The 11387-nt window shown below is 38.3% G+C and overlaps 1 protein-coding gene across 1 annotated transcript in view; it reads left to right on the top strand.

The window, feature by feature from the left end:
• Window positions 1-7462, top strand: part of RDH10 (retinol dehydrogenase 10 (all-trans)) — a gene marked incomplete at its 5' end in the record, with an annotated part of 24838 nt that extends 17376 nt beyond the window's left edge. The window contains 4 exons of the mRNA XM_010133496.1: window positions 2335-2433; window positions 3723-3868; window positions 4196-4327; window positions 6093-7462. Of these exons, the coding sequence (XP_010131798.1) occupies window positions 2335-2433; window positions 3723-3868; window positions 4196-4327; window positions 6093-6216 (501 nt within the window). The remainder of the gene's footprint in view (window positions 1-2334; window positions 2434-3722; window positions 3869-4195; window positions 4328-6092) is intronic.
• Between the last annotated feature and the right edge of the window lie 3925 nt (window positions 7463-11387).

The raw sequence follows: 11387 nt of genomic DNA, 5'->3' as shown, positions 1-11387 counted from the left end.
GAGTGTAATGGTTGAGCAGGCTTTCTGAAATCTACTGCTCTGCAGTTGTTCTGGTTATTTCCCATATCTTTATATAAATTCCTGTGAAAATTCTCTTTAGCAGGGGATAAATGTGGGCACTTACGGACATCAGTTAAGTTCATCATATTAAGGAAAAAAAATCAGTGCTATAATAATGAGAATAGAAAAGCCAGTCCAACAAAGCCTGGTGCCCTTGCTTGTTGTTATCTCTTGGAAGAAAACATTGATTCATGCTCTGAAAGTGGTAGGGGGGGAAAATCTTACTACTTCCTTCCCTTCTTTTCCCCAAGAAAAGCTCCAAGGCAAGTGTCCTTCCATTGCTGTGATTTGGAGCCAGAGCTTTCTGGCATTGCAAGGTGTCAGTTGGTCATTTTGATGTGATGTGGACAGATAACTGAGATATAAGAGGAAACTGCTGATAGGGGTGACTAATGCTCTCTAAGGAGTAAATGGTTAGCAGGATTGATTTGGGAGCATGGATCCTTTACACAGAAACCACAGAGGATCAGGGCTAGTATACACCCTAGCATACAACACATTGGTGTTGGGGTACATAAGGCAGATTGCAGATAAATAAAGTGGTGTAAAACTTTAGTACTCTCCATGCAAAGCCTCTTACGTTTTCAGATGTCACTGCCCTATCATGACTGGGCTTTGTTGCCATGCAACATGGGAAGAGAGGCTGAAACTTTGTGCCTGGCACAGATTAGTTTAACAGTGAACTAAATTCTTGTTCAAGGCTCTATATAAGCGGTTTAGAGATCCCTGCCATCAGGAAAGAAACAAAGGCAAGGCAGCTTGCTCTCAGATTATTTTTTATAATGAGCTTTGTTACGCAGTTATGACAGAATCTAGGAGTTGTATGAATCAACAGTAGAAAAGGCAAGGAGTCAGGAGGTCTGTTAATCTTCTATCATCTGCTAGCTGTCCAGTGAAAACACTCTTTTGTGTGGTGTTAGGAGGTCTGGATTAGTCATTTAACACCTGCAGGCAAAAATGTTGTACAAGAACATGTGAAAATCATTAGAGCAAAACTGTCCTGATGTCTGTGATTGGAAAATGCAGACAGCATAAGAATGGAATTAGGTGGATTCAGCTGTAGCTTAAATGTCTTAAGAATGCAGCTGACATGACTCAGGCCAACAATTAAGCAAGTAGCAAATACTGAAACGGTATTTGTGTGCTGTGAGTTTGGAACCAAATTACATGGGAATACTGGGTTTCTGAGAGGATTAAGCATTCATGGTACTGAGTGAATTAGAATAATAGCTCTGTCATTAATATGTTAACTAGGTACGTTTGTGATTATAAAGCATTGTCTGAAGTTCTTTGTCTCTTTAAAAGTGATCTCATTGTACACTGACAACCTAGAAACTGAAGTAAATATTAGTTCCACATACTATTTCACTACTTCATTGATTTTTTTTTTAATGTATATGCTGCTCTGCTTAATACTTATTTAAAAGGGAAAGTGAGTCAGCTTCAGACAAAGGTAGGTATTTTAGCAGAGGTCATCTTCTAGCAAATGCCTTCCATTTATTGTTTAAAAAATGCAAGTCAGACTTAACACCTTTTAAAAAACAAATTTTAAACTGAAACAATTTACATAACCTCTATTTTTTTATGCTTTGTTTAAAGTTTAATCTTGACACTTGCTTTTGTTTTGAAGATCTTAAAATGAAATCTTTTTAGTTAGAGCAATGCTTATACTAATAAAGATGGAAAGTAATTTAGACTAGTGGATGTTTATTGTATTATATATAAAAAGTAACATAAGAAAAGCTCTAACTCTAGTATTTCTCTTAATGTAAAATGCCCAAGATAAGTTAATTGGTTAAAACTAGCCATATCTAACTTACAAAATGCACTGTCAATAATTAGAGCTGATAATTGGCACTGGTCTTAGCACAGATATGCTGGTTGGTCTAATTAAACACTTTGCATTCCTTTTTCTGTCTTAAAAAATGTGATTTCCATTTTAGGGTCAAATTATCTCTTTCTGATAACTAGTCTCTTGCAGAAAAATAAACGTGTCTGAGCTCAATTGATCCTTTAACTTTAGGATTTCTGGAGATATAATCCTTGTTGCCTTACTGTCTGAATCCACAAACAAGCTGTAGATTTTCTGTTGGCATTTTATTTACAAACTCGAAGTTCAAAACCCGTACAGTGATTACAATTCTAAATTCTTGATAACAGAATCTTGAGGTAGAGGTTTTGAACACTTACCACTAATGTAATATGTTTGTGGGGTGTCTTTTTATTTTGGTGTGTTGTTTGTGGTTTTTTCTGTTTTCTTTTTTTACTTCATAGACCACTAAAGCATTCCTTCCGAAGATGCTGGAAATGAATCACGGACACATCGTGACAGTTGCAAGTTCCTTGGGATTGTTCAGTACTGCTGGAGTGGAGGTTTGTTAGACTATAATTAATGAATTTGGCACTTCTTGCATAGGATAAGCTTTTTTAATGATCAGCTAGATAAAATGAAGTCAAATCTTCAAAGATACTTGGAAGCTATGATGCTAAGTACCATATCAACACGTGGCTCCCTGTGAAATTCACAGGACTTGGGCAGCCAGTGTATTTGCCTGCTTTGCAGGTATACTTGCTACTTAGATTTTGGATTGAACTGCCTGATAAATTTAGGAAACTGAGAGGTGCCCACCTGTCAAGACCTTCAGTGCTGAGCTTGATGTCAAAGGCAAGAGTTTTCAAAAGTGGTGTTTTCTGCTTCCTGTTTCTGTGAAGAAATGGCTGCCAGCCTTTTTTTCCAGAATATATGGCTCCCCTGCTCTACTAGGCTCCCAGTTAGGTTGTCTAGTTACTAGCAGCTGTGTGAGAACATCTGTTTTGGATTTGTTTGGTATATAAAACTAGGTTAGGATTAGAGTCCATTATCTTGCTTTTTGGGTCGTTAGCACAAACATGAACAAAAAACATTCAGTTAGTGAAAATGAAGTTTATGTGTCTAAAGGAATAATGGTTATATTACTCTATAAGCACAGGCTTCTCTGTGTATAGGTAAGGCTCAGTCCAGGACATTAAACTGCAGTGTTTCATAACAGAAATGAATGAAGCTGATGTTACTTAAAGAATTTCCTAGAGTGTGGGTGTGACCACCAGTAGAGGTAGACACATCCAATGAAAAACTCAAATGCTCCTGCTGTCTATGCAATTATTTTTTAATGTTGCTGCACTTCATATTTTTATGAAATATACAATCTAGATCCACTTCTGAAAATGAAATAATACACTCAGATCTCCCATTATATCTTCTGTTGAAACTAACCTTAAAATTAAGATTTAAGATTTTTACACCTATATCCTGCCAACTCTCCAAGTTTTTTCAAATCTGACCCAACATAATATTAGGTATCTCAGTCCTTTGTTCTAACCTTTAGCGTTAATCAAATTGTTAATCCTAGTAACTTGCTTTGTGAGCTTGCTTGATTCAAAGATTTGAATCCAAGGTAATATCCTCCTACATTCAACTTTCCTGCTTTCATGATTCCGCGCTAATTGCCTCAAAGTAAAGTGATAAATGAGTTGATGTGATGTGCTATTCAGTGGGTGTCTTTTGCTGTGCTTTGAAAAATCTGTGCAGAATTACCTCGGAGATGCACTTTGGCTTTGAACATGATTCATATCTGTCCTTTTTAAGTTGCCTGGTTTTTTTGCTTCTTTCATTGCCAACATAGGATTATTGTGCCAGCAAATTTGGAGCTGTAGGGTTCCATGAGTCTTTGAGCCATGAATTGAAGGCTGCTGAAAAAGATGGAATCAAAACAACTTTAGTCTGCCCTTATCTTGTAGATACAGGAATGTTTAGAGGGTGCAGGATCAGGTAAGCAAAATTCTCCTTCTGCTCTGTAATGTCATGAAAATACTTGATGGTAACTAAACTGTTACTATAAAAATATTAAGTATTATATCTGCTTTAATATTAGTATTAGACTCAAATAAGGCTTTCTGAATTCATTGAGTTTCTTCTGTCCTCTCTTACTTTGGCAACACAAGCTTTGAGCTATAGCCTTTGTAACTTAATAAGGAATATAAAAAACCTGAAGACTTTGCTCCTGTTGAGACATTCCGAAGAGAGTTGATAAACTCTTCACTGAGATCTGTGATCCTTTATGTATCTTGATTAATTGGTCTTAATCAAATATTTCAGAAAAGAAATTGAGCCTTTCCTTCCACCCTTGAAACCAGAATACTGTGTGAAGCAGGCTATGAGAGCTATCCTTACAGACCAGCCAATGATCTGCACACCTCGCCTCATGTATATGGTCACCTTCATGAAAAGGTAAGAGACAGTTTGTTGACCATACAATCTACAGAATACTTAGAAAAATACAGGAGCATGTCCACTTTCTGGATATAGACACCCTTCTACCCACACAGGACATAGGTGCTGTTTTGTTAGAATTCATAAGCCTCCTTTTTGGCTTGCATGTGTGTAGGTTGCTTGCTTGGTAAGCTCCAGAAAACAGATCCCGTGTATGCATCCTTGTTTTACCCTTCTGGTATTTTCCATCCTACTTAAATTCCTATTTTCTGTTCAACATACTTCTATTTCCTTTGGGTTTCTCTTTAAGAATGGGACATGAGACAGCTTCCACCAAAGGAACATTTAGCTGTTTGACTCTACCACTAGTGAGTAGGCAGCCCTGTCTGCAGATTTGCTGTGCAAGTCCAGCACAGATATGGTAGATAAACTGAAAATCTGCACATTCAGAACCAATTTTCAGAGTCCAAGTTTGGAGAAAGGGCTGTTTAAAGGAATTATCTCCTTCAAGTTTTTAGAGAACAGCTTCACAGCTGTCTGTGGTTTTTGTGTTAATTCTGTAGTGTGTAGGAGGAACCCATAAAATACAACACTGTCTTATTTTCCTTCTGCAAGGGATGGCTGAAACTGAGAACGTTAGTTACTTTTATTCCACCTGCAAGGCAGTGGTTCTCCTCTGCCTTGGGTCTCAAGGTGAACAGGCTCACTAGAGACTGGAGTATCCTGCACTGCTCACCTCTTTCCTGGAAGAGCATATGCATCTCCTCTACCAACAAATCAGGGCCACCATCAGCATCTTTAAGAACTAGTTTCTTCAGCCAGAAACTCAGGTGCTTCAGTGCTCTCTATGCAAGCAGTGCATCCACAGTCACATCAAAGGTCCCTTGGGTTGTCTTGGTTCAACACCTTCACTTCCAACAGGCAGATCAGAGCTGCTGCATAATCCATGCCCCAGGCAGCAGCACTTGGATCAAAGGCCCTCCAGTTGCTTCTACTGCACAAGCAGCACTACTGACAGCAAGGACACGTGTACCAGTGACAGCTATTTCTCAGTGCTTCAGTGGTCATTGCTCCTAATGGCTAGATTCTGTGCACTGCTTTCCCCTGAAGGTGTGTCTGCCTCCATTTCCAGGGATGAAGGAAATCCTGTCTTAGTCCTTCACGAGAGTCCCTGAGTACTACACTTGAAATAAAAGTAATATTTTTGTGGATGTGGGAAGGAGGGAAGGGTCTGTGGCAGATATCCATCATATAGTCACTTCTTGGAATTTTGTCTGGCGGGAGAGAAAGGAAATTGCTCTCTTCACTTTGGACCTGTCTTTCTAAGGATGTATGATTGAGTTTAGAATATAAGTCAAGATTGTTAGGCATCTGGTGATAAAAGAATGGCATTAACTAACACTAATCCCACAGTAAAGAATATCTTAAATGTCTAATGACCTCTGCTGATGTGGCTTTGAGCAGTTGCTCTGCTTTTAGTAGGCCTTCCGTGATGCTCTTGCCCCTTCCCCCACCTCTTTGAAACAAGCTGTCACACTGCTTGTGAAGAAGCAGCAGAACATCTCATCTAAGTTGAAGGCATGTGAATAAGTAGTTTCTTCTTCCTTTCTGTTTGCCTGTGTGGTTGGTTGTCTAGAATTCAAATTCTAAGTATCCTTGTGAAATAATTCTTTAAGTCTCTGTAGTAGCTATTACGTTGCTTTTAAGGAGACCAAATACATAGTGCAAGGATAGGTTTTGTTTTATGCTGTCTTCTAATGATTTTATAACCTCTTTTTCACAGTATTCTGCCCTTTGAAGCAGTTGTATGCATGTACCGATTTTTGGGAGCAGACAAGTGTATGTACCCTTTCATCGCTCAAAGGAAACAGGCTACAAACAACAATGAAGCAAAAAATGGAATTTAACACTGGTTTAGATGGACTAACATTTATAGGTGAATACAATCATGTTACATGACTGAATTGCGAAGTGCACGTAACATGCAAATGTCAGCATCTTACTGTGGCATTCTTTTGGGTCCTAAACCTGTGTATTGAACTCTAAAAATGAATTTTTTTATATATATTCTGTAAATAAAACTGACTAGAGTACTTGGAAAATGTGATAGGTAAGGAAAGTGAATTTACAGTGTAGCTGCCACCATTGTCCTTTAGAATATCGCTGTATGTACAGTAAACTAGTAATACTACTTGTTGTAGGGATGCACTGTGTGGTATCTCTTCCTCAGCCTACCAAGGCTTACAAGAGCTGTCTCCAGCTAGAAGATGCAATGTTTCAGAAATTGTTTGTCTTTTCCTATGTTATTTGTGAAATGGGGAAGTCTTGAGACTTAAGCTACTGCTCATGACCTTTTAGCAAATTCAGGGACAGTTTCTGAATGCATCTCGTCACTTGTTCACCCAAGCTCTCTAAAGGACACATGGCCAAATTGTGATGTAATTCTCCTCTGTAGCAACTGTATGTGTTCTGTTTAAACATAAAAAGAAATTTGTAAACCTCTGCCTATTCACAGGCAACTGAATGTCTCAAATACTCTCAAAGCAAACTTGTATTGGACATCTCTTTTCTAGGAATGCAGTCAGTGATTTAAATTTAATTTTTATCAAGTTGCTTGATTTGAAATATGCTCTGTTTTGTTTTAATCTATGTCAGAGTCCAGTCTACTGTTATGGACTTTCTTTTCTTCCTCATTCTTACTTCTGACACAGTTCTCCCACCCTCTGAGGAAGCTGTTGTATTAAATTTCTGTAATTGGACTTGTGCCTAAAAGACAAAGCAACTCAGCTGAGATAGAAACTGTTTAAGTGCTGGTCATATGCTAATTATTAGCAAAGGAAGAATAGAGTAATGCCTGATGCAACTCTGTGCAGAATATGGAAGGGTGTAAAGATTTTTTTTGAGTTGTACTCACATTGTAAAACAGCAAATGACATTTTTTACAGTATTTTTTTGTAAAATGAACAATTTCGTGCCTTGAATTTGGTATTCTGTTTTAGTGAAGCATTGTAAAAGTGAACTTCTACCTCTGTATCTTAATGTATACCATCCACTTGTAAACTATCAGACAAATTGTGATTACTTTTTTAGAATGTCTTATTAAATAGTGACCAATGCCTGTGGTTATTAAAGTGAGCCACCTTTTCCTTAAAATAGTGGTTGCAATGCTTCTTTTAAAGATTAAACTAATGCAGACTGCTTGTGCCTGTTCCATAGCTCTTTAGTATCAACATAGTTCAAGTATTTATTGCTCACTTCCTGTATCCCCTTTGTCTGCTACGTGAAGTCTATCAGCAAGCACTGTGAAATTAGGCTGTAGGAGCTGACAGTTTTCTCTAGTTTCTAAACTCATCGATGAAGTATCTGGTCAAAGAGCTTAAGTATATTCACTCTGGTTTTCTATGGAGTTTCATTTAGATCTACATAATACCTGGTATGGATGCAGTTTTAGCTAATTAAAAAGTAAATAGTTTCAGTATAGCTGTAGTTATTGTGTATCGATATAGCATGCATACAGAATAAAATTGGTATCTCTGGAGAATAGTGTTCTTAACTAGGCTTGTTTAGAAATTAATCTAAAGTAAAAAAGTGTTTACATTAACCCTTACTCCAAATTCCATGATCTTTTGAAAAAAATCTTTGACTTTCCCAGGGCCAAGTAAACTCCCATGTTCTTACAGCAAATTTCATTCTATTACATAGCATCATTTTAATGCACACTTGTTTTTCGAAGATGTCTCAATCTATGTTGCTGTCTTGGACAAAAGAAGCAACTTTTAAAGTTTGATATATTGATACTCAAGACACTAGCCTGCCAGAAAATGAGAAATAAGAAGCTGACCAGTAATACCAAGTTTTTAAGCCATCATGCCAATTTACAGTGGTTTCAGACTTACTTAAAAAGCAGGTTTCAGGACTTGTAGAGTTTCACTTTATCAAATATGTTGTCATCCTGGTTTCTCCGAATTTACTACCATTCCAGAAATACCATGCTCCATCTCAGTTACTGAACCATGTGGCTCAGGGGTGATTTGTAAGTGATGTTGTCTGTGTGTTCTAAAACTTCAGACCCTTAACTTTTAGTCTCTATTAGATACACATAGAGAAAGGGAATACCAGTTACCTTGTAGATCTATTAAGAATTGCTTAAGTGCTTGTGCGGATGTTCTTTGAGGCTAATTTTATACTATTCTAGTTTGTCAAGTAATATCAAAGTTATTGCACACAACATCCCTGGACACAGCCACGGCTCCAAACTTAACAACGTGGCTAGCATTTGTCTTGCAGAATGGGAGGCTGAGCTTAAATTCAGTTCAAGTCTCCAGAGAAACAAATTCAAAGTGTTGATTTTTTTTTTTTTTTTTTTTTTTTTTTTTTTTTTTTTTTTTTTTTTTTTTTTTTTCCTGATACAGACAAGCTGTTTTAGAAACAATCCTGAAACTTCTATCACACTGTAAAACACCACATAAAGAAGCTGGTCACCTGTACAAGAAAAAGGGGTTTTTGGTGACTTGATGGCTCCCAGTTATGTGGGTGATTCCTACAAAGCAGGAAGAGTTGTCTGTCACTGAGGGTGGGGTTTATCACTAATCAGGGGTTTACCCTGATTAGATTACCCTGAACTGCTGCACATACTATGTGATAGGAGTTTCCTTCAACACTGTGATCAGAAACTGAGAATTACTGTGTCTCTTCAGACTGCTTTATTTCAGTACAAAGCCAGTGCAGTTTAAGTAGCTCAGGTAAAAGTTTTAAATGAATAGTTTAATAAATTGACGTAGCAATGTTTTCCTTCATTCTGTATGATGATACCACAAATGTTTACTGCTAAACCCAGATGAGTCAATATTGTATCTTCCTGTCTTTGTCTTGCTCTAACAACCAGATCGCATAGGCAGCTGATGAAAGTTTTCTCAGAAAGCTCCTCTCTTAATGGTGCTAAGCTTGTAGTCATGTAAACAGGGTGTTTGACAATCACACTATAGCACTGTAATTCCCAGGACAAATCACACCATTGATGCATCTACTGAGGTGCTCTAGAGTTAACAGTGGAGAGAAATAGGTGCTAACTGAATTATGGACTTGGGGGTTTTTTGGCAAATTTTATTTCTATTCCTATCTGATGATTAGATGCTTTCACAACAGAGGAGCTGCTTGCTTCCTTTCTACAGAAGATGTCTGGATAACTAGTTGAGACCTTATAGAATGTGCACAGTCAGAGTAATGGTACCTGAAGGGTTTACATGTAGACTCTAAACAAAAGCTCAGAAGGTGTGAGAGAGCTCTTTCCTGTCTGAGGAACAAAATTCCCCATTTGTCCTGTAGTAAGTATATGCATACAGGCAGTTGCTGCAGTATAATTGGTATAGCTGAAGTCTGTCCACAACCAGGCTTACCTTGTGGTGGCTTCTCCTGGGCTTACACTGTGAGAGTCTGTGTAGTTCTCAAGGAAACATCTACACAAACAGGCCAGTGTCTTCTCAGTTGTGCCTAGTGACAGGACCAGAGGCAATGGGCACAAACCAAAACATAGGAGATTCCCTCTGAACATCAGGAAACACTTTTTCAGTGTGAGGGTGACCAAGCACTGGCACATGTTGCCCGGGGAGTCTCTATCTTTGGAGATATGCTAAAGTGCTCTGGACGAAGTCCTGGGCAACCAGCTATATGTGGCCCTGCTTGAGTAGGGTGGTTGGACCAGATGACTTCCACCCATCCCTTTCAATCTCAGCTTTTCTGTGATTGTTTAAGAAAAAAAGGGAGCCTGTTTTCTGGTTAGTAGGCATCTATGAAACTGAATTAGTGTCTCTTAAAGGCTTGGCTGTGCACGGAGGAAATGAAGAGAAATCTGAATTCCCATCTCCTATACCAGCCTCCCATATGGATGGTCCCAGTGGGTAGTAGAGCTAAATAGGAGCCTGTAAATTTACACTTTTCCTCTGTCCCGCATTGTAGAGGTGTCTGGGGGAACAAACTTTGTTCTCAAAGTGAGTCTTCCTTCTCTTCCATTCCCTAGTCTTTAAAAGGAATCTGGGGTTGCCAGGTTTATAAACTGGGTGTATCCATTAAGTAATTGAAGTGAGACAAGATGAGTTTGGGCTTCAAGTATCTTTGCTCTTTTGTTAGTAGTTTCCTGTACTCTGTAATTGTTGCACTTGCAGGTTGGGTCACCTAAGCTAGATGCCTAGTATGGTATAAATTGTTCTTTCCCCTACACATTGTTAGGCCTGTTCTGGTGGCATGTGTAGAGTTGTTAACACACATTAAGTGCCTACTTTAGCTTTCATCATATCGACTTGTGCAGAAGACCTCTGAGTGAGTAAGCTAATCGGCAGCAATACCCTTTTGCTTCATAATGAATAAATAATTCAGGAGCAAGCATTATTCTTTACGTTCAAAGACTGTCATAGTCTTCCATGACTTTTGTGTGTAGACAAACACTGATGAGCCTTGTCTTCAGGAGCAACCTGGGAAAATTCAGAGAAATCAAAGCTGTGCAGTGATCACTCATAAATGAAGAGATTAAGTTACAGACCCCTAAAAGTGGTTCTAAAAGTGTGCATCTGCACGAGTGTTTAATGCGTGTAAAAGCATTAACAACCTCTGAATTTGATTCCTAATTTTTCTTCATGTCTCTGAATAGACATGTCCTAAACGTCTGTTCAACAAAACCAAATGATCATAATGCAAAGGTAAGCTGGAAAGTATTTGGTCTCAGAGTCTGTTTCTGTCCTTACTTTAAACCCAAGTTTTTCCAAGTACAGAGGCTTTGGAGCTCTGCTCAGTTTTCCGTTGCTGCCAAATGCATGCTCCACAAACAAGAAATTAAACTATCACAGAGATAAGGTCTGCCAGCAGCCCCCAAAACAGCAGATTAGGCAGAACTGCTTCATCGGGGCACCTGATTTAAGGCTTACTTGGTCATGAAGTTCCTAACCCTAAATTCCAGGTGTTCAGTTATACAGCTGCTCCACTGTCTTAAAAAAAAAAAAATATATGTGCTGGGAAGTCTAGTGGTGGTCTCTGGCAAAGTTAGAAAAGGAGTTACATAAAGTGCAAAAACCTGGTATCCTAATTA

This window comes from Buceros rhinoceros, unplaced genomic scaffold (genome assembly GCF_000710305.1).
Source record: "Buceros rhinoceros silvestris isolate BGI_N320 unplaced genomic scaffold, ASM71030v1 scaffold32953, whole genome shotgun sequence".
Taxonomy (NCBI): domain Eukaryota; kingdom Metazoa; phylum Chordata; class Aves; order Bucerotiformes; family Bucerotidae; genus Buceros; species Buceros rhinoceros.
Note: the sequence above shows the minus strand (reverse complement) of the source record. Positions and strands in the feature narration are given on the sequence as shown.